Source organism: Lutjanus erythropterus, chromosome 7 (genome assembly GCF_056507025.1).
Source record: "Lutjanus erythropterus isolate fLutEry1 chromosome 7, fLutEry1.hap2, whole genome shotgun sequence".
In the NCBI taxonomy this organism is placed as follows: domain Eukaryota; kingdom Metazoa; phylum Chordata; class Actinopteri; order Lutjaniformes; family Lutjanidae; genus Lutjanus; species Lutjanus erythropterus.
In genome coordinates this window covers 12,934,815-12,956,320 of record NC_139323.1, presented here as the reverse complement: position 1 = coordinate 12,956,320, position 21,506 = coordinate 12,934,815, and the positions used below count along the sequence as shown (strand labels likewise).

Here is a 21,506-nt window from a genome sequence, read left to right as displayed (position 1 = left end):
GCAGACCAAACAAAGACAGGAGGAGAGGGGGGGCTACCTGGTGCTGCTCTGATTGGCTCTGCCCTCTTCACACGCGCGCACACACACTCAGACATAAACACACACACGTACAACCTCTGCATTCACCTCCCTCCCCGCCCCTGCCCGCACATATGTTGGTCCGTGAAGGGGAGGACGGAGGAGAGGGGAGGGCGCGTGCTGCCTCTGAACCCTCACCCCCTCCTCTCAGGCGATGGACTGCTCCCTGTGCAGCAGATTGGTCTGATCGCTCAAAAGAATCTGCCTACATGTGAGGGAAAAAAAAAAAAAAAAAAAAAAAAAAAAAGACAGAGCAGGACCAAAACACACCGGCAAATCAATATTCTCTGCAATGATGAAAGCTTGTTATTCGGAGTGACATGAAAGAGAAAAAAAATAAGAAGATTTGGAAAAAATCTGAACCACCGTCCAAGTGCATGTTTCATTCATTCAGTCAGTCATTCATACAATCATTCAAATTCGGTAGAGCTGCAGTGATTAATCCACTGATCTTACAGTTGTCAAACTCTTAATTATTCATCAACTATTTTGATTATTGATTGATTTTTTTCTCAGAAAAAGGTGAAATTCTCAGATTCAAGCTTCTTAAATGTGAATATTTTCTGGTTTCTTTAGTCCGCTATGATAGTTATTTTTGGGTTGTGGTCTGATATGGGCCTGTCAAAGATATACTGTATGTTTGCTCATATGCACTGATATGATATGAAGTTTTTTTTTTTTTCTTTTTTTTTTACAGAACATTTAATATAGAAAGTGATACGTTGGCTGATTTAGATTTAGCACAGTGAGGACAAGAAGAGCTCCCTAGAAGGTGTAAATGCTGAGAAGATTCTTCAACTTGCCCCTAATGGCTTGATGCCACCGGGCAAGGCTGCACCACGTCCACCAGAGCTGATCGCAGCCGTTCTACATAATGCTTGTGATTCCACCAGAAGGACCTTGGCATGTCCCAGACGTGTCTCTCTGCTCTGCTCCACTTCAAATACGTGTCTATTCTCTGTATGTCTACAACAGCACAGAGAATCTCATCAATTTTCAAAATAAATGAAAAAGGAAACTTTTATTGAACTACTTCCTAATGACCCATGGTAGCAGTGCAAAGCTCAAGGAAGAAAAAGAACAAGTAAACAAAATCAGGCAGGCAAAAGGCTCCACTTCTCAAAAACTGCTGGTGGGACAGGCAGCCGTGTGAAAGACAGATCAAAACCGTGGTGCAGACATGATGTGCCCAGTTGAATCAACGGGTATTTGACTGACAGTATTAAAATACTCAGCAACTGACTGATACTGAACAGAACTGATGTATATTTAGCTATTTATTTATTCTCTTTTCTCAGTGTTCTTTTTTACAATTGGTTGGTGTATGTCTGTGTGAAATTATTTAACATGTTAAATAAAATCTCTAATATTTTTTTAAAAAATATTTGTTGAGAAGAAAACAGCCTCATGAGTACCTCTGCATAGTCATATCAGTGCAGAATCCACAGAGAAAAGGTCTATTTTTATTCTAGTTCAAATATTCACTTTTTCCCCTCTAAAATCACAGTAAGTCTCAAAAACCCCATACTGGTCAGGCTCTAATTTGGGCTTTGGGAAACACTGATTGACATTTTTCACCATTTTCTGACATTTTATAGACCATACAACTAATTGATTTATTGAGAAAATAATCGACAGTGAAATTGATCGTTAAATTGTTGCCCTGAATTTCAGAATATACAAAAAAGAGAGGGCAAGATAAAGAGCAGAAAGTGCTCAACAGCAAAAGGTTAACCCCGTCTGTCATCACCGCCTGTTCTGGTAAGTTGTGCAGGGATCTTGGGAGGCACTTATGTACAGCAGGGAGGTGGTGGAGAGGTGTGTGTTGATGGACTGTGCTGCTGGCAGCGAGATACATTTAGAGGCTGTTTGAGGTGTGTATTTCTGTTTCTTTCATCTCTCCTGTGTTCTCACTCTACCTTCTTCTGTAGTAAACACACAGCAAGAGGGAGAAGAACTTTGAATTACTGCAGCATTTATAATCTATTTTCATCCCATCCTGTCAAATCTCGCCCTCAGCCCCTTTGCAGTGTTATTTATTTGAATATTTTAGTTATGACAATTTTATTTATAAAGCTCAAATTTTACGTTCCCCTTCCCTTCATCTTTTCCTTTTCCCCTTTCCTTGTTTTTCCCTCTTCCTACCTTTTTTCCCCACTTTTATCCGATTTTTCATAGCGCTGAGCTGTCTGCTACCCTCGAGAAAGACACTTAACTGGTGTAAATACCCTGTCTGAATGAATATTTCATGGGTGGAGGTAGTGTGGTTACAGGCTGAATTTGTCTGCCTGTGTGTGTGTGCGCGTCTGTTTTGTGTGTGTGTTAATGCATGCATGCGTGCATACTGAGGCACAAGTTCTCCTGCGGTATTTGAACAGTACGCACAGCAACAGGACCACAGGGCACGCAGGAAATGGAAATGTAATTGGATTGTGACAGGATGCAGTTTGTGAACAGAAACCAGTCTGCCCCACAGGAGTCGTTTGATACACTAGCACATTAACTCGCGCTCACAAAAACACCATCATAACATGCACATATACACATACTCTCACCCCATTATTCCTTTTCATTCCATAGCAGCCAATTCCTCATACTGATGTGAAATCAAAGGCGGTATTTTTGTACAGTATATTTTGGGACTTGGAATTTTGCCTTGCAAAGACAACTTAGCAAGGTATTATAAGTAGAAACCAAGGCACCTATCTATGTGTATATTCATCCAATATTAAGTAAAGAAGAGGAGACCAGATGGCTTGAGAAATAGCAAACATAGTGGCTATGCAGCATCTGTGTGAGTTAGCCACATGCTACAGGTGTCTTTTCTTAGAGCTTTTTAGAAATAAACACAACCTGTCACACTTTAGATGGGTAATGTGGTCATACTTCAGCCTTCTACGAGGGATGGAAGTTAAAATGCTGGGACGAGGGACAAGTTGCGTTGCTAAAGTATTTAGCTACTTCAGCAATGCTGTTGGAACAGACAGAAAAGAACAAAAAGCTCTAAGGTTAATCAGCACTATGTAATAAGGTTGGCATGTCTCTAAAAGGGGGTGAGACACACTATTTTAAAGCAGACATGAAAAGAACCGAGTGAGGTTTTTTTTGGATCCATCTTTTTTTGATAGGTTATTTAGTTTAGCTTCATAGTCAGCGCTAGATTTTGATACTGGCACCAATATCTTGATTGCAATACCTGTTCCTGAATTACACTTTTTTCAATAACAATTTGATAAAATCCATTTTAACAAAATGAAAATTACATTACACATCACGGTACAACTCACTTCAATGGCAGAAGCTATTCAAAGAAAAGCGGCAGAGTGAGACCTCTTACTTTCTCTGTGCTAAAGACCAGTTAGCATGGGACTGGCAAACATCCACCATGCCAAGTCGGTCTATACACAACACAATGTTAACCATCAGAAATGCTCTCTGCCTCGACTCCAAGTTATCCATCTCCATGGTGGCGAAGAGGGGATGCACCATCCCAGTAGACAATGTGGTGAACAGACTCACCGACAGGTTAGCTGCACTCGCTAGCTAAGTACCACATAGGTTACTTAATTTTACTTTAGCAATACAGTCAGTGCCGTGCTCCAACATACTTAGTTGGAGCAGCTGTCAACGGGGGAAACTTATCCTTCAGCTTTGTTAACTTTTCTTACTCAGTTTGTTACTGCTATCCAAGACCACTTCTCAAGGTTGTCCTCCCACCCCTTGGTAGTAAAATGAAGAGGTATTATCATATCTTCATTTTTACTGTGTGATTTTGTCATGGTAAGGCCCTAAGAGGAAGCAGGACACCTGTGACATGCAGCTGACTCTCGCAGAAGACCAAGATCAACTAAAAATTGTGCCCATAATTCGTGCAAGGTATCATGGCTCTAGGAATAACATGGATCACAAAAAGGTAAGCTTACCACCTGCCGCCATGGCTAGCTTTGGCTGTAAAGTGGGCTTATGTCTTTGTCTTGCAAACAGCCTGAATCTCTCATCCAAACACACAAACAAAAGTAAGTGGCACATTCAAACGTGCTGAATAAAATTTTAGTAACCGCCAGGAATTCTCATTTCTTTTCCAAATATTCACACAAGCTTTGAAGAATTCCTCTGTGGGCTTTGAAAGTGTACTTGAAAACAAGTACATTTTCCCAAAAAAGAAGGAGAAGAAAAAAAAAACAGAAACACCAACATGCTCGAGGCAGATCATCAGTAAAACATACACATGGTATTATGAGAGACATTCAGAGCAGAGAAAACCTGTTATAAGCCTTACTGGGAGTAGAAGCGCATGTAGCTACACGTAACTGTTTAAAAACAAGAAAATACCTGAGTGGGTGGGGAGGCTCTTTCTGGCTGAATTCTGAGCAAGCCCTTACAGGACAAAGTACTGAAGCCAGCAAGAGAGAGCACATATCAAATGATTAAGATTTTACTCTCGGTTGCACTGGTTCTGTCCGGAATGACAATTTCTCCAACCAAAGGCCAATAAAGGTCATGAATGATTAGATGAGTATGAAATCAGCTCTGACCAGATGGCATGGCTGTTTCAGTCATTACAACTCCTGACCCGCTGCCAGGTTCTGGGGTATGGCCAGAGACAAAGTATTCTGCCATCATGGACACCAAAATACCCGCAGAAAAATATGGTTTGGGAAGAATGGTTTTATTTAGAAAAAACACAGGTCTCAACATAAATCTATGTGTAAATACAGATGAGATGTGTTCTGTTCTTATTGACCTTACTGGCTTTATTCCCATGATACCACTTTGAGCTTGCTTTGTATTGAGATTGGAAAAATCTATTGCAGCCAGCAAGCACAGCTCAGTTTTGTCTTTCTGTTGTGTACTAAGAGGCACATTATGCACATCTTTAGAGTCAGACAAAATATTCTGCCATAGAAGGCATTTTTGAATTGCATGCAAATTAAAAACTGTGGACATGGTCTCCCATTTTCAACTCATCATCTTTGAAATACTGTACCACAGGTGACAAATTAAAGGAAAATCAAGAGTATTTGAGGGGAGAAACATGCAGAAACGATGGGTCATAAAATGTTCAATATGTTATTCTCTCCTAAGGCCTGAATATACTCTGTTTGGAGGATGCGTTCTGCACATGTGCACATGATTTTCTGCTAGTTGTAACACAGTCGCCTTGTGGACAAGCTGCGGACAAACAGAGCCTACAGGTGCATCTTCTGATGACAAAATGTATATCACGCAAACCTTGAATACTTGCAGACATTAAAAGTATAATTTTGTGCATAGTCATGCAAATAGTCGTAGTTCAGTGACAAAACAACGTGTAAAATAAAACCACTTTCTAGTCTAACACAGTTAGAGTTTTGTTAGGTTTACACACAAAAATGGTTTGCTTAGACTTAACGACAGAACATAGTTTGATTTAAAAGTACTGTACTGTTATGATTACAAGATTTTGGGGGTCATGGTTGAAATAATCACTTGGTTATTTTTAGGGGACATTCGAGGCTATGGTAAAACAACAACAACAAAAACAAAAAAACAATGTTGACTTTCAATGGGAAATGGGAAGCAATTACTTGTCTCCTGTGTTGAATCCAGATGTTTGGTTGACTCATCCAACCAACCCTTTGTGGCTGTATGGCAACATCACACTACATCCTCCACTGCTCCAGACAGACAAGAATCATGGACACTAGAGGGTTTTGTCACTTGAACATGCATACATTTTATTTTTAGTCACTTGCTTAAATGACTGATGTTGTCGTTCTTGGAGGGACAATCTCTAGTCACCACATCTCAAGCCAGCTGGGTACCACTGGGAGATTTTAGGGACAGTGTGCTGGACAGCACTCTCCACTATTGTACCATCATCAACTATGATCAAATAATCTTTAGGAAGAATTGTGTTTCATCCTTTTAGTAGACTGCCACAACTGGTTTAACTTGTACGTACGGTACATCAAAGTTATTTTGGTGGCTCATGGTTGCCGAGGCCAGCCAGGGAACCAGAGGAATCTGCCAAGCTCATGTTTTCATTTGCACTTGACAGATACCTTGCCAGTCACAGTCATTTAATTCAAAATAGGGCAGGTTCTATACAATGATTGACAAAGGTTTGAAAAGTCACGGCACACGTGTCTCCGTTCTGATTGACTGTAGGTCTCTTCAGTTGTGTCCAGTCAGTAGGTCCATCCTGTGAAAACCCTCAGGCTCACAAAACTCAGATCCTGCTGTCAAACAAGGCAGTACTGATCAACTATGAATCAAGATTCTGTTACTGTATTGCCTATTTCTCACCTCAAATGTTTTCAAAAACACATTTTAGTGTTCTGTTTAGCTGTAATTTGTGAAAGATTGTGACCAGGTGGCTGTCATTCTGTGTCCTGCTTGAGAACAGATCAAGCACCGCTATGTCACGTTTTGTTGCTCTCATTGGTTGTATGTCAAGTTTCATTGCTTTGATTAGTTATACGTCATGATTCGTTGCTCTGAATTGTAGGTCCACCCAGTTGCGTTCAGAGGCATTTTTATCTGCCGACGCTGATAACACCCCTTAGAAACTGAAAATCACCTTAGAGATTCCAGACTTCACATTTGTGAATTAGTCTGACGAGGCCATTCTAGGCAAACCAAAATCTTATTAAGACACATCAGTGGTTTCTCCTTTAGTTTCTCTCACATCTGTACATGAAGAAACTCAACAAATACTCGGCCAACAGTAATAACCATTTTTTCTGTTCAGCGAAATACACCACACTGAATAAATAACCACAATTACTGGACCATAGTAAAGTGAACAGAAAAGAAATGTTGAAATGGGGGTTTCAGTGAATCTTTTTCACATCCTCGAACACAATGTGTAAAGTCGTCCCTCTGGACGTCACCTCTCACCTCCACAGATAACACCTTCTAACTATGGGAGAGCAGCTGAATCCTTCTGGGAGGCGGCCTCAGTGATCCACACCTCATTATGACATTCACACTACATGAAGGAAAAGACTGGGCAACAATGGAGAAATGTGGAGAAAAGATAGAGGCAAGGATGGAGCAGGAAAGAAGGTGTGAAAAGAGAGGAAACAGGGAATTGGTTGTATGTGTAGACGTGGGAAGTGGGAAATAAGACAATAAGGAGAGAAGGGACAGGAAAAAAGACAACTTTTAAAGAGTTTATAGAGTTTTATACAAGTTGAGGTTTTATAAAGTGCAAATGAATGGGAAACACGCTGCTGCGTGTGTGTGATGTGTGGCGAGATGCACTAATTATCCCAGAGGCCTTTGGGCTATGGGAGTGTTAATGAGCATTAATGAAAACCCACCCAGACCAAGAGAAACCAAAGTACTATCTTTTAATGATATATAAACAGAAGAGCTGGGCCGAGTTTAGATGAAAGCCTGGTTGAAGGAAGAACTCGTCCCTTTGGAAATGGAGCTGTGGGTTAATGACGATGGGCAGAAGAGGGTGGGAAACTTAGAGTGTGTGTTAACTGCAGGTCATTGAAGTTTTTTACCAGATAGCAAGGGTAAATAGGAGAGAAAGCTAAATGCTCAAGTACTTGCTTTAAAGTTCCCATGAAACAACTATTGGAGTGCTTATAGCTTATGCATATTACATGTTTCCTGTGAAAACAAGGAGCTAGGGAGGGACTTCACGGACATTGCCAGGTGTCTACAGTAGCCTGTAGCACTGAATGTGTGTTACGCCCTGTGTTATGCAGCTAAAGTGGTTCATGGATGTATTAAGGAAAATGCTCATATTAGCTAACTACTCCCATACTGAGATCTCCAAGACAAACAGAGACCAGTTTGACAACAAGGAAAAGACTACAGCTCCGAAGTGGTTTACTGCAATGCTGGGGCTGAGTCACAGCTAACTGAGCTAACAGCAGTCAGCAATTAGCTAAGTCGCTTTAGCAACAAGTAAAGCTATCTTTCCTTCATGAAACTTCATAAATGAGCTTGGCACAGTATTCTCTGATGGTCTCAGAAGCTGTGTCAGTCCCGTGACCAGCCATGTTCACTGGGAGGTTGCTGAGCCCAGCTCCGTTGCCCACTTACAGCAGCAAACAGTCGCAGTTAGCTACTTTAGCAACAAGTAAATCCCTCTGTCCACCAGGAAACTCAACTGGAGGACATCAGAGCAGAAACCAGAAAATGTTTTGTCCATAAAATGCTATCCAGTTTGATCAAAACTAGTGAATAACATTATAAAGTGAGTTTTTCTGTGAAGCCTGGCCCCAGCCCCCGGAAACACTCTGCTTCCACTCCATCATTGGCAATAAAGTGTTTAATTGGAAACACATTTAGTATACACCCCCAAGTGCAGGATGAGTCAACAGCATTCTTTCAGTCGTCTTCTGGGAAAGGACTCTAAATCTAAAATAACTTTAATATTACCCACAAAACTATGTTTTTGCCATAATTCTGCCAGACACTGGACATATAGTGCAGTACATATGGAATAAAAATGCTTAAACATTGATCTTGACTTCATGGTAACTTTACAGCAGTGATAATATTTCAGTTTCTTTGATATAAAATACATAGTAATACACAATGCTTTGAGATACAGCCTACTTAATGGAATGAACTAAACTGTGCATCTTTTATCCTACCTGCTCTTGATGTGGTCTTCCAGTTCACCGCGTGGCATTGTTTCAGTGCAATGGTCAGTGAAGGGGCACGCCACAGTCAGCTTGTCCAGCAGCTTGTGCACCAGCAGACTGGGCTTCCTGCAGCTCTGCAGCATGAGGGGCGTGCGGCACACGGGGCAGAAGTCGCTCTCCAGCAGGAAGCTGGTGAGACACTCCTGGCAGTAGGTGTGTCCGCAGGGCGTGTCCAGGGGCCTGATGAGTGCCTGCAGACAGATGTGGCAGACCAGGTCGTCGTCCACCTCGTCCTTGTAAAGGTACTCATGGTTCTCCTCCAGCTGGTGACTGTGGCCGCATGAGGCGCACAGTTCAGGAGGCGGAGACAGCAGTCCATAGTCTGAGGGGGAGAGGGGTGGAGCCGATGCTTCAGCCATCGCCGTGGCAACTTCAGGCTGTGTACAGGATACTCATTTGGAGGGCAGGCCTCGAGATGTCTGTTTAATCCAGTGAGGAGGTCATTAGCAGCAGAGACCTGTAGGGGACAATGTGAGGAGAAGGAATATCATATAAGAAAAGCAGTAGTGGAAGAAGTACACAGATTCTTTACTCAGGTAAAAGTACCAATACTACAGTAACCATTACAAGCAAAATGTACTTAAAGCATCAAAGTAAAAGTAATGGTAGTTGGAGATTCTAATTATCAGTCTGAGATCCGTCAGTGGATTGAGATTCTGTATTTAAAGAAGTTGTTTTTTGTTGTTTTTTGTCAGACCCAGAACCCAGTTGGAAGAAGAGCGAAAAAAAATTCTCAGTTTCCATTGAAAAAAGCCTTCAGTGCCATTCTTTGCTCTTCACTTCCATGCTTCTTGCTGTCATCACACCTGAAACCACACCCATAGCTGCCAGTTGTCCCTCCTTGGATGCTCATTGGCTGCACCACTTTTGGATAACGGATAACTTGATGCCTGTTGAGACGGATTCTCAAGTGATCTTGTGATCTCTTGAACCCAGCCACTTCACAATGTAAATATAAAGTATAACATTTTTTATATAATAAGTATAAAGAAGCATCAAATGGAAATACTCAAGTACAGTACAAACCTCAAAACTGTATTTAAGTATTGGATAGTACTTGAATAAATCTACTTAGTTACTTTGTACCACTGAAAAAAGGGAGACAGCAGTCAGCAGTCACATTTGTCATGTCAAGTAAACAGTGTGTGAAAATATTCATAAGCTGTGTTGCCGGAGCAGAGGATTGTCTCTTTCTCTTTCACACACACATGAACAACAGCAGCACATGATGTGTGCGGTGCTTCCACAAGCTGTCCTTTTCTCAGTTTGTTTGATTTCCTCTGCTGGCACAGAGAAGTGATATCGAACTACTGAGATTTCTTCTCTGGGTGCAGGGACATCAATACCACTCATCTCAGCAGCAAGTGTAGAGACAGATAGACACAGATAAGTGTCCAGCACTCGCTCGCTGCACTGCATGACAAACACACGTCACTGCTAATCCAGTGTGAGAGTTTTTTTTTGTTTTTTTTCACTGCACACAGGTTTATATTGTGCTTGATGTTGTGAGCGTGCCAACGTACACGTCATATCCAAAACAGGCAGGCTCCTCGAGCACATGGACACTAACAGATGGGCTCAGTCAGACACACGTCACCTTGGCAACAGCCATCTTTTTGGCGCTCCGCTGGCTTTATTTCTGGACCCACCATTGGGTCTTGGCTGCTTAATGAGAAACTAGATCTCGTTAAAAAAAAACACCAACAACAACAGCAACAAAACTTGTGTTCCGAGCCAAGAAAATACTGCTGGTTCTATTTTTAATTGGGCGCATCCCCATGCTCTTGTGCTAAATAGTTTAAATAATCACAACAATAGACTTTGATGTGCATCCCAGTATGCTAATGCAGACAAATATGACGTACAAGTACATACAAATCCGCGGCGTAACCACCAAGCTGTCAAACAAACAAACAAACAAACTGCCCGTCTTGGTTCCTTTTAACATAAGCAGTATGTAGATGGCGCAGGGCAAGTTATGACAGCATAAAAGCTCAGTGTCTTTAGTGCGTCTGGGAGGAGTTCAGCTAATAAGAAGAGTCTTAACAAAGATGAACTTTCCCACTGAGAGCTTGCGGTGACACGGCTGATTCATCACACACTGCGGCACCTGCTGCTTCTGAGGTCTGGCTTGATCTATGGAGCAGAGCACTTTCATCACTACATGGAAAAAAGCAAGAGACAGAAAGGGATAGAGAACAAATATCTGCCAGCAGAAGCTGAAAATGAAAAAAAAAAAAGATCCAAAATTAAAGAAAATGAAAAACTGAAAGTGAGTTTGATATTTTTCCAACCCCTGATCTGAGCAGGATAACACAATCTCCTTAAAGTTTGTTCTCTTTTCTCTCCTGGGAAACTTAAGTATTTAAGGAGAAAAGATAACTACACACTGACCATAAGAGTACAGAATGAACTACCATTTAGTCTGAGAAAAAATGGACGTCATCTGCAGCAGACAGACACATACAGCCTGACTGAAACCTATTAGCCACAGTAATCTGTGTTTGGAATGAAGTTCACACGATAACAATACTTTTCCCGCCTGCAGATACATGTAGCTACATGCAGAGGCACGCACAGGAACACATGCATGTCTCTACACACCCACACATACAGATGGGCACACTGAGAGGACACACCCATGCCTGAGGAGCATCAGATCTGGCTCCTTCCTGATCTATGAAATGACAAGACGAAACTGCCACAAGAAGCCCTGTTGCACTATAAAAAAAAATCACACAGCAGTTTGGTGGAATCAATTCATTTTCTCATTACCTTAGCGTAGTGCTGAGTGATACAGCTTGATATTTTTTGGCTATTCAGCAATATATGATACATATAATGATATACACATTTTTTCAAAAATAAAATACCATTAGGGCTGGGCGATATGGACAAAATCAAATATCACAATATTTTCGATCAAATACTTCCATAGTGATATTTATCAATGTTCTGACAATATTGTAGAGATAACTAGTACTCTCACAAAATATTAACACAGCTTTATGAATAAGGTTTGATAAATAAATTTTGACTTGAAATGAGTTGGATGAATGTACTGGACAGAGTTCTATAAACTCATTCTTCAACTCAGTTAAGTTTCTAAAGAAATGTGATCAGCATGTTGGCAGACCTCCCAGCATGCATTGTTTGAGAGTTAAAACTCTCCCAAGACTCTTTATTTTTCTAGTTTGAAGAAAACATATATGATGAAAACGTGCTGCTTTTTGAATTCTAATTTGTTTGTAATGTTCACCAGTGTGACTGAACAGTCCTTGGTTTACTTTAATGTCTTTGGTTAATTATTATAAAACATTTTTTTTACTAGAAAAGTTTGTCTTGAATCACTGATCAAAATTAGCTCAGCTTGCCTTTTTAAATTCAGTGACTTAGAATATTTGAAGGCTACCCAGACACTAACTTTTTTAACTTGAAACAAACGGTCTATTTTTACAGTATGGAACTTTGGCCTTTGCTCTGGAGAGACAATAACAGAGAGCTGGTAGGCTGAACCTTAGATACTGCTGATGTTTTATTAATAACTACACCTGCAATCCAATGTCCAAGCTTGTATTCAGCCCGCATCTCTATTTCACTTTTGATCCTGAAGTGAAAGAAAAAGCAGTATTTGGATTCTAAGTTCAACACCGTGTTTAAAGTGTTTCCTTTGTCTTTGAACCAAAGTCATGTCAAGCTCTGGCTCAATAGGCTGCCCCCTTTTCAACAACTGAGAGCTGGGAGAGTTGTTTGTTCAAGATAGCCTCTGCATTCTTACTCACACGTTGCACCTTTTATGCAAATAGAGCTGTTGATTCACTCTCAGGTTTCTCTCCTGTGATCTGAAATGACTTGATGAGTTAATAACGATACGAGGCCATGCAGAGTCAGCTCCTTTTCCTAATGACCGAGTGTGAAAAACAACCAGCGACGAGGTAACTGTGTTTCTGTCAGCACTCTCGCCTTCCACACTGAACTGGCATGTTGCTATGTACGTATCCACTCCTCATATCCAGCGCCGGAGTGATCAAGTCATATCTGTATCAATCAAAACAAGCACACCGTCTGAGTAAACAGCCCAGTCAGCCAAATCGGATAAAACGGAGGTTTTGCATGTGTGAGCAGAGCACACAGGATGAAACACGGCATCCTACTGCAGCTTGTTAATCACTGCAGATCTGATGGTATGTGCTGCAGCATTCTGATATATCATTCATGTTATAGTTTATTTTAAAAGGACAGGCAAACTTGTGTCATTGGTTGGAAAATCGCTGGTGGTACTTTAATAAGGAGAGAAGCACTTCTTAATTCTTTAATTTACCGGCCTGAACTAATTGACACTACTTTAAATTAACAGAATAAATAGCTACATTGGCCCCAGCCTCTGAAGAGCTGAGTGAGCTGAGATAAAATGTTTATTTCTGATGACAGCATGTGTGTGGAGTTTACTCCACCAGACTGCTTTATCAGTGAGGGTCAGTATACAGATAACAGTTCAAGCTCAGTGATGGATTGATGTCTGTCTGGCTCTGTGACCTGACTTTAAAGTTTTGTGAAGTTTTAAGTTGTTTCAGTGTTTATTTTGTAGATTAGGCTGCTAATGTGAGCACAGGCTGGAGTGATGCTGGACTAATGCTGTAATATTGAGGGACTGCAAAGAGAATTTCAGTCTTCAGTCTTTTCTTTTGGTTGACTATAGCTTTAATTTTAACTAACACAGAGTACACCTGGTCACCGGTTTACTCTATGAATCACTGCTCTGTGATTCAGACTCAATCACAGGGCCCACACTCACCGACACGCAACATAATTACACAACAATGTGGGAGTGCTGAACAACAACTTGCTCATGAGCACATCAGTTCATCAGAAAATCAGAATAGCATGCTGATACTACACCTGCACCACCTTTCCAGGCAGCTCAGTAAACACAGACCCTGAGAAGCGATGAACACGAGGCGGCCCAGAGTTACAGGCACAAAGAGTACATGTGTACAGTCTGTTGTGTTCAGACTTGTCCCTGAAACACTGAAAATTCCACTGTGCCATTTTTTTTGCACCCTTTCGAGACACTTGTTCCATAATAACACACATGAATAAACAAACAGTAGAAAAAACTGAAACTTCAAGAATAATTTTTACAGCAAAAACAGGAAAAATTTCAAACCGAAACTTCCTTACTGCACACAGAAAATTAGGCTGTGTTAGACGATACACACCCAAGAATCTCACCATGAGTCATTTAATCACATCTCTGCATGTTTAGTAGGAATCTGTTTACTTGATAAGGATGGTCATGTAGCTTTAAACATAGCAAATATATGCAACCTGTATTATTTTTATGACATTGTCATTTAGAGAATCAAGGCTTTAGCATCTCATATTACGTAACTTAACTTAATATTTTTAGCATTTTTCAAATCTAGCACATCTCGTTCCATTTAGAAAGAACATATGGGATCTGGAGTAACAGAGCAATGTAATTCCTGCCCTTTCTAACCTCTACATAAAGCTTGTGTGTGTGTGTGCAAGCATGTGTATGTTTGTGTTGCTCTCTTGACTTCATAGCAATCTCCGAGGTGAGCGTGAGCCAGACCTGACACCTCAGTCTGGGAGAACAGCTGTGGGCAGATGTGAAGCTCTGTGAAGTGTCTCTAATATCAGAATGGCTGACTGGATCGGTACAGGCTGTGCTGAACACCAACCGAGATGCTGAGATTAGCAGTAACACACATAGGTAACAGTAAATGTACACATGCAGCACAATTATAGGCACTGAATGTCTCCTAGGTGTATATAAAGTGTAGGTGGGAACACGCTCACACAGAAATTCAATGCAAATGACTTCCATGCAAATAACACAGAGGAGTAATCGCCACTGGAACAATGTTTTGTCACTACTAGTGCTCACTATCAGACCATTTAAGACAAGTAACAGCCACACTTCTAATAAAAAAATCACACTGGAGTGGTGAAAGTGTACTTACATGACTTCCTGAGCGACGTTCACTTTCAGTAGTGCAGTTCACCTGTACAGGTAAAGCCTCATAGAGGGTGTAACACTAAACCAGTCAGAGAGGAGGGCAAAGGGGAGTTAAATGACTCGGTGAAGAGGACTTTGTCCCAGTCACGCAGTCGACCGATTGGCTGCTGGTCCTCAAGTGAAGAAATTCTATCCGGCTGCCGGTCCTGAGGGACTTCTGCAACCCCAAAGCGGGGTAAATAGCCCACTTCTCCTGTGTGTAAAGCTCAGAACCTGCTCACCTCTACCAGGCCAAGGTGATCAGGAAGTGGCAGGGCAGAGGGGCGGAGCCACACACAAAAGGTAAACAAGAGAACTGCCCAAACCTGCTCTGGGAGCTTGGGACAAGTTGGAAATTCCTATAAAGAGGGTTGGATATGGAAAACAGTTACAGAAAGCATTTTTTTTCAAAAGTGTACCAGCAAGACTGACATACTTTTTTTTTGGTAATGAAATATTGAAACGTCTTGCAAAAGGGCACCTGCATTTGAGCTACAAGTTCTGACAGGACCTCTTCTATAACACAGTAAAAATTTAATAACCCACAAAACATTTTATACAGCTACATGATTGATTTCCTGTAGACTATTTGTGTAAACAGTACGACTGTGTTCTGCTCTTTAAACAGGAAGCCCATAATCTGAGAAAATGACAGCATGTCTCAGGCTCAGGTAATGCCACCATGTGCAGCAACTATTTCAGACCTGTGTGTACAATACACACGCTGTAATGCTTGGTGCTTGTATAGGGCCTTATGTTTTTGTTGTGGTTTTGCTGCTCTATGACAATAGCTGCTTTTGTTAAGCCGTGCGTGTGACTCCGGCTTTGTACTAAAACAGTTGTTATCCTCGTTTTCAGATGTGGTTTCCCTCTCGGCTTTTCCTACCTCCCGCTGCTCTTCAAACCCCGACACTGTGAGCCACAGGTGCTCCAGACAAACACACAAATCTGCAGACACAAAATGACGGTTCTTCATGAGTCACCCTGTGACGCCAGCAGAGCTGAATCATTAGTTATCCAGAATATTCTCAGAGCACTAACAGTTTTGCCCACTTTGCTGGTCGCATATTATCATACAGTAAGATGCAGGAACACTGATTTTCTTGCTTTTCTTTGTGACCATCTGTGCACCGTGTGCTGTACCTCTCCAGCATGTACAGGTTTCGGGGAGTAACGGATTACATGTAACAGGATTATGTAATCTGGATACAAAAAGGTAACTACCATGCGCAGTGCACACTCATTATCATTGCCTCTGGTGAAAAAAATGCTTCACTGGGTGGAAATTTTGTTGGTGGTCTTTCTGTCAGTCAATCAATCAGTCAATAAATTGCACACAAACAAAGGAAGGGACAACTGGAGCAAACCAACAGCGAACACAAAACACTTAGAACTGCAATGATTAATCAATTATTAGTTTACTATTAAGTTAATCTGCATTCATTTTGACAATCAATCAATCATTTTGAATATGCTTAAGAAAAATGTGCAATTTCTCTAGCTTCAGCTTCTTAAATGTGAATATTTCATGGTCTTTACTCCTCTCTGACAGTAAACTGAATATTATTAAGCTGTGGACAAAACAGGACATTTGAGGACTTTGGGAAACACTGATAGACATTTTTCATGATTGTTTAACATTTTGTGGACGAAACAACTAATAGATTAGTGTAGAAAATGGTCAACAGATTAAGCTATAATAAAAAAAAAAAGTCATCACAAGAAAGGACGTCATTTTGAAGTTTGTTCAGTATTTTTCACCATTTTCTGACATTTCATGGACAAAACAACTTGTCGATGAATTGAGAAATGAATCAACCGTTAAATCAGCAATGAAAATAATCATTAGCTGCAGCCCTAGAAACACTGTGGTGAACATGGTGAACATTATACCAAAAAAAGACACCACAATCATTGTGAACATGTTAGCATGCTGACATTAGCATTTAGCTTAAAGCAACCCTCACAGAGCTGCTAGCACAGCTGTATTCTCTTCAACACCATTCAATCCCCAACCCCATCATCCATCAGATCAGTTCAAACATGTTCGACTTCCTGCATTTGCATTTCAGTTCACTCATGTTAATTTGACTTGCTAGACTAGCTAGCAAGGGCTAGCAGCAAATGCACTGTTACCTTGAGTAAATTATGATTTCTCTGGGTTTGAAGACTGTTAGAAACATTTGGGAGAATGTAGGCACACAAATTAACAAAATATGTGACATGCCTACCATTTTTAGACATTTTGTGTCAATGTTATATATCATAGTTTTACATAGCTTTAAATTACAAATTCATTGGTGATGAAAATGAACAGGTGATTTATTTAAAAACACTGAGAAACTGGTCAGGTAACATGAAGGCAAATTCTTTTATTTGCCTGTGATTTTACATTTTAATTTATGACGTTCATAACACAAGCAGCATTAAGTTGTGGTTTTGTTTGATTCATTTTCATTTACAGCCAAGTCTTATTTCTGTTTCAGTTCACACATGACTCATAACCTTCTTGCAACAAGTGTGTTTACAGGAACAGAAACTCTTGATTGTTTTTGTGATGTGTTTTTTAGATTAGGAGAGTTAAAGGTATCTGTCACGTTCACGCTCACTGAACAATCAGGCTGAATACAGCTCTGTTCACTGGATGAATGAGGGCTGATAAACAAGAAACAGTGGAGCAGTCCGGTTCCTGGTGACCTTTACAGCTGTCATATCACTCCCACTTCCTTTCCACATGACCACTTCTCTTCTCTTCTCTTCTCTTCTCTTCTCTTCTCTTCTCTTCTCTTCTCTTCTCTTCTCTTCTCTTCTCTTCTCAATTTGACAACAGTCTATAGCAGATCATGCTAACTGGTAGAAAATACCCATGAAATGGTTCTTTTACAAAATGATACGGTGTGTTTTGCTAAGATTTTGAGTTTCTTGAACTCTTAAGTTCTCTTTGAAGTGCTGAGTTGAACCTGCATCCTGTTTCATTTCTGCTGAGTCCTCAGCTCCCTGCTGCTGGAGTTTATCTAAACACTGTGGTGCAGGTGAAACCAATCTCTCCCTGTCTCTCTAGGACACTTTCTCTCCTTTCTCTTATTCCTCTCTCTCTCACACACACACACATGCAGCGAACACGCTTTCCTGCTCCCTCCGTCTCTTCCCGGCTTAGCTGTGCTTCACATTCCTCTGACACACTTTCCTCTAAGTCCCCGGCAGTGATTTGAATTCAGATGGCAGATGAGAGGGTAAAAGAACCAGCTGATACAAAGACAGCGAATATTTCCCTTTTAACTCAAATTTTGAAACACCCTTCATCAGCTTCTCTTTCGATCCATTCTCATGTGGCAGTGAAAGGTCGGTCATCTCTCTTGCTTCCACACAGCATCCATATTTCATGGCGCCAATGCAAATGCTCTTCGTAGGATGAATACAGAGGAGGGAAACGGGAGGCGGACGGAAGGTCATCAAAAAGAAGCAACCGCGCCGGCTCCGCCATCACCACGGAGATGGCCTCCTTCTTGTCCTTCTGATGTGATCACTGAACACAGACAGCGTGTGGGTGCAGGTGTGAGTCGGTACAGATGCGTGTGCCTTGTTGTTGTACACGTACATTTGGGGGTCAAAACAAGACAAAGGCAAGGTCCATCATACAAAAACCAAACACATTTTCAGGCTTCGTCTGTTCAAAAAGTGCAACAATTTAGCCTCAGCCAACAGTTTTTAGATGAAACACTACCTTGAGACCTGTCTGCATTAAATAATCGCATTGAACTATGGTACATTTATAAAGTATTTATCCTACTCTGCCTCCACTGAGCCTGGAGCTGGTTATTAATTCTAGAATGACAATGATTTGTAATTCTAGTTATTCTGAATTTACAACATGAAACAAGAGAAGGCTGCTTGGCTTGTGCAGCCCTGCAATTCTCTGCAAACTTGGGTGTTGCTCTCATATTTTTGACCATTGGTAATGATCACTGTTTATTCACCACTTCTCTTGTAGAGATTTGGGAATTGCAGAGTGCAGCAGGAACATCAACGATCAAGGTGAGCCTTTCTAAAAAAAACAAAAAAAAAAAACTTTAAAAAGAGAAGTCATTCACTGCGAGAGAATGCATGTCAACCACTTGTTTTTAATGGTCTGTTCCAGCCGAACTGTTGAAATTCACAGTTGGACATTTCGACAGTAACGCCCCCTTTAGTCAGATTTCCATTGTACTGTTGTATGCAACTCAGCTGTGACACATTCCCAGCTCTGACTTTCGGCGTCTGAGGTAAATAGGACGCAACACAAATCAAACCAAAAGCAAAATCCCCTGGAAATCCCTGTACATTTTGTGGCAAACTGCATAACATAGCAGAGGCTTGTGTGTGTGGCTCACTTTCCATTTGGTTTCTGTGTATCATAGAAGATAAATAAAGTTCCACAATATTCAGTTTTTAGCCATAACTGCTATCTATCTGAAATATCTTACAAAATGTGAAATATCTTATTGATTAGCATGATTCCTCAATCTCTGATGACATATCATGGTCATTTTATGACAAATTACAGTAAATATGTAGCAGATTAAACAGAGTATAAAGAGTGAGAAAGTCTGTGTATGAAGGAGGGATAGGTCAAAGAAAGGCAGGATTTTCACAGGTGAGCAGGGTTCATGTCCCGTGTGAAACCAAAACCTGATCTCTGTGTTTTAAGTTACATAACATTACATAACACGTTTGTCATGTGCAGCATACTGGACTGAACCCAAACCACCATCTCTTTAAAACTAAGTAGTTTTGGTGCTTAAACTTAACCAAACTGCGACCATTTCATATTAACCATGTGTTTAAAAGTCTTTCTGGCAGCGTCTCAAACAGTCACTGAAGTACTGAGGTACATCAGTATGAGACTGGCAGTGACAAATGATTGATTATATTAATATTGATCTGACAAGACTTGGCTATTCTTGGATGAAGTTTGTTGGGTGAGTTTACGCAAACTTGGTTGGTACAGTAGGCAAACAAAGGTAATGCTTTTAGACTTGGTCCCTGTGTAATTATTCAACAACCTGAATGAAAAACAGTCGGCACTTCACCCTCTTTGCACTCCAGGCAAACGACACACATTCATGCACGGCTGAAAAAAGAAACAGTCTTCTTTCCTGCAATCCCACTTTCCCATCTATCTGATGGTTTACCCTCAGAACATTTTTGATCCCGCCTTTTCCTTTTTCATCTCCCCTTTTTTCTACTGTCCCTCTTCTCATTTTATTCAATCTCAGAAATAAGGTGGTTTTATTTCACTCTAGCTGTTTTTTTCCTCATGAATACATTTCCTGAGTCAAACACTTTCAATTTCTTCAGGTAATCTTCAGCTACCTAATACAAGGTGGCATCTGAAATGCACAAGTGCTCCTGTCTCATATTGTTTGTCTTGCTCTTTCATTCACTACAGTAATAGAATGTGGCTTTCCATCACTCCTAGAGCCACGCGTACAAACGTATGCATGTCACTTTCACACATATACGCACAAAGAGAGAGAGAGAGAGAGAGAGAGAAAACACATCAGACAGGAGCTCATCCATTAGTGTCTGCCTTGACACCACTGGCCCACTGCCACCCACCCAAACCCCGCCCTCCTCCAACACACTTCAGTCTGGAGACAAGACATCAGAAAGGAAGAGTTCTGGAGCGTTTTTATAAGTGTAGAGGATTCAAAAGTACACCCATCCTTTACTCAAGTTGAAGTGTTAAAAAAGAAAGAAGAAGCACCAATCTAAAATGTACTCTAAGCATAAAAGTAAAACAAAGCCATCTGAAGGACATTTCTCCATGTTGTTATATATTTTATATCAGTTTGGTCTTGTTGCATCTTTTATGTTTTTGTCTTCTAACGTCTTTTGCATGTTTTTTTTAATCTTGTTATGTCTTTTTTTTCTATTATGTCTTTTACATCTTTTTTGTCTTATTCCATCTTTTTTGCCTTGTTACACCAGTTTTGTCTTGTTATGTCTTTTGTGTCTTTTTTTAAAAAAAAATCTTGTTATGTCCTTTATGTTGATGATGCAAAATGAAAATCAACAATTCCCTTCAAATAAATTACAACTAAAGTAACAAAGCTGTTTTGACAGTATAAGGAGTAGGAAGTACAGATATTTGTGTTAAACAGTATGGAATAAAAGAAAAGTAAATATTCAAGTAAGGCAGAGATATCTGAAAATGTACTTATATACAGTAACAAAGTATTTGTACTTAGTTACTCTCCACCTCTGTAAGTGTTGCTCTTATCTTTTAACACTGCTGTTCTCATTTGCACAAAAAGGCAGGCATGGTGATAAAGTAGGGCAGTCGATTTTCATTTTCCCAGCTCTGACAAAATAATATGGGGATATAATGACGTATTCAATAAGTCATTAGTCTAGTGTCAAAAGTGGCTCCACTTTTGACACAGGGAAAGCGCCTTGTAGAACATGGATGACTGTGTGCTGGTGCAGATCTGACAGCTGCTCTATAAGCAGTAATCACTGGTGTGAACATCATCATTCAAAGTGCATGGGATGGATTTGTAATGCTATTTGTCAAATGTCACAGTGACACCAAGCCAGATTGTAACAAAAGAGGGAGACATTTGTACATGTGGGACAAGAGGGACAGATGCCGCGCAGAATACAGAATGAGAAGTGAGGGGGAGACAAATGAAAGAGGGCACAGACAGAGAGGGAGATATGAAGCGAGAGGTGTGTCTGGCTCAGTTTTCAGTGTCGAATCGCTGGTCTGA

General features: G+C 40.7%; 1 protein-coding gene across 2 annotated transcripts in view; it reads right to left on the bottom strand.

The window, feature by feature from the left end:
• lnx1 (ligand of numb-protein X 1) overlaps nt 1-15,009 on the bottom strand; it is a 47,827-nt gene extending 32,818 nt beyond the window's left edge. For both annotated transcript variants that reach the window (XM_084722782.1, XM_084722783.1), the window contains exons 1-2: nt 14,720-15,009; nt 8,682-9,189 (exon numbers count right to left, since the gene is read on the bottom strand). In XM_084722782.1, the coding sequence (XP_084578908.1) occupies nt 8,682-9,091 (410 nt within the window). In that variant the 5' untranslated portion in view covers nt 9,092-9,189; nt 14,720-15,009. The remainder of the gene's footprint in view (nt 1-8,681; nt 9,190-14,719) is intronic.
• Nucleotides 15,010-21,506: the final 6,497 nt, after the last annotated feature.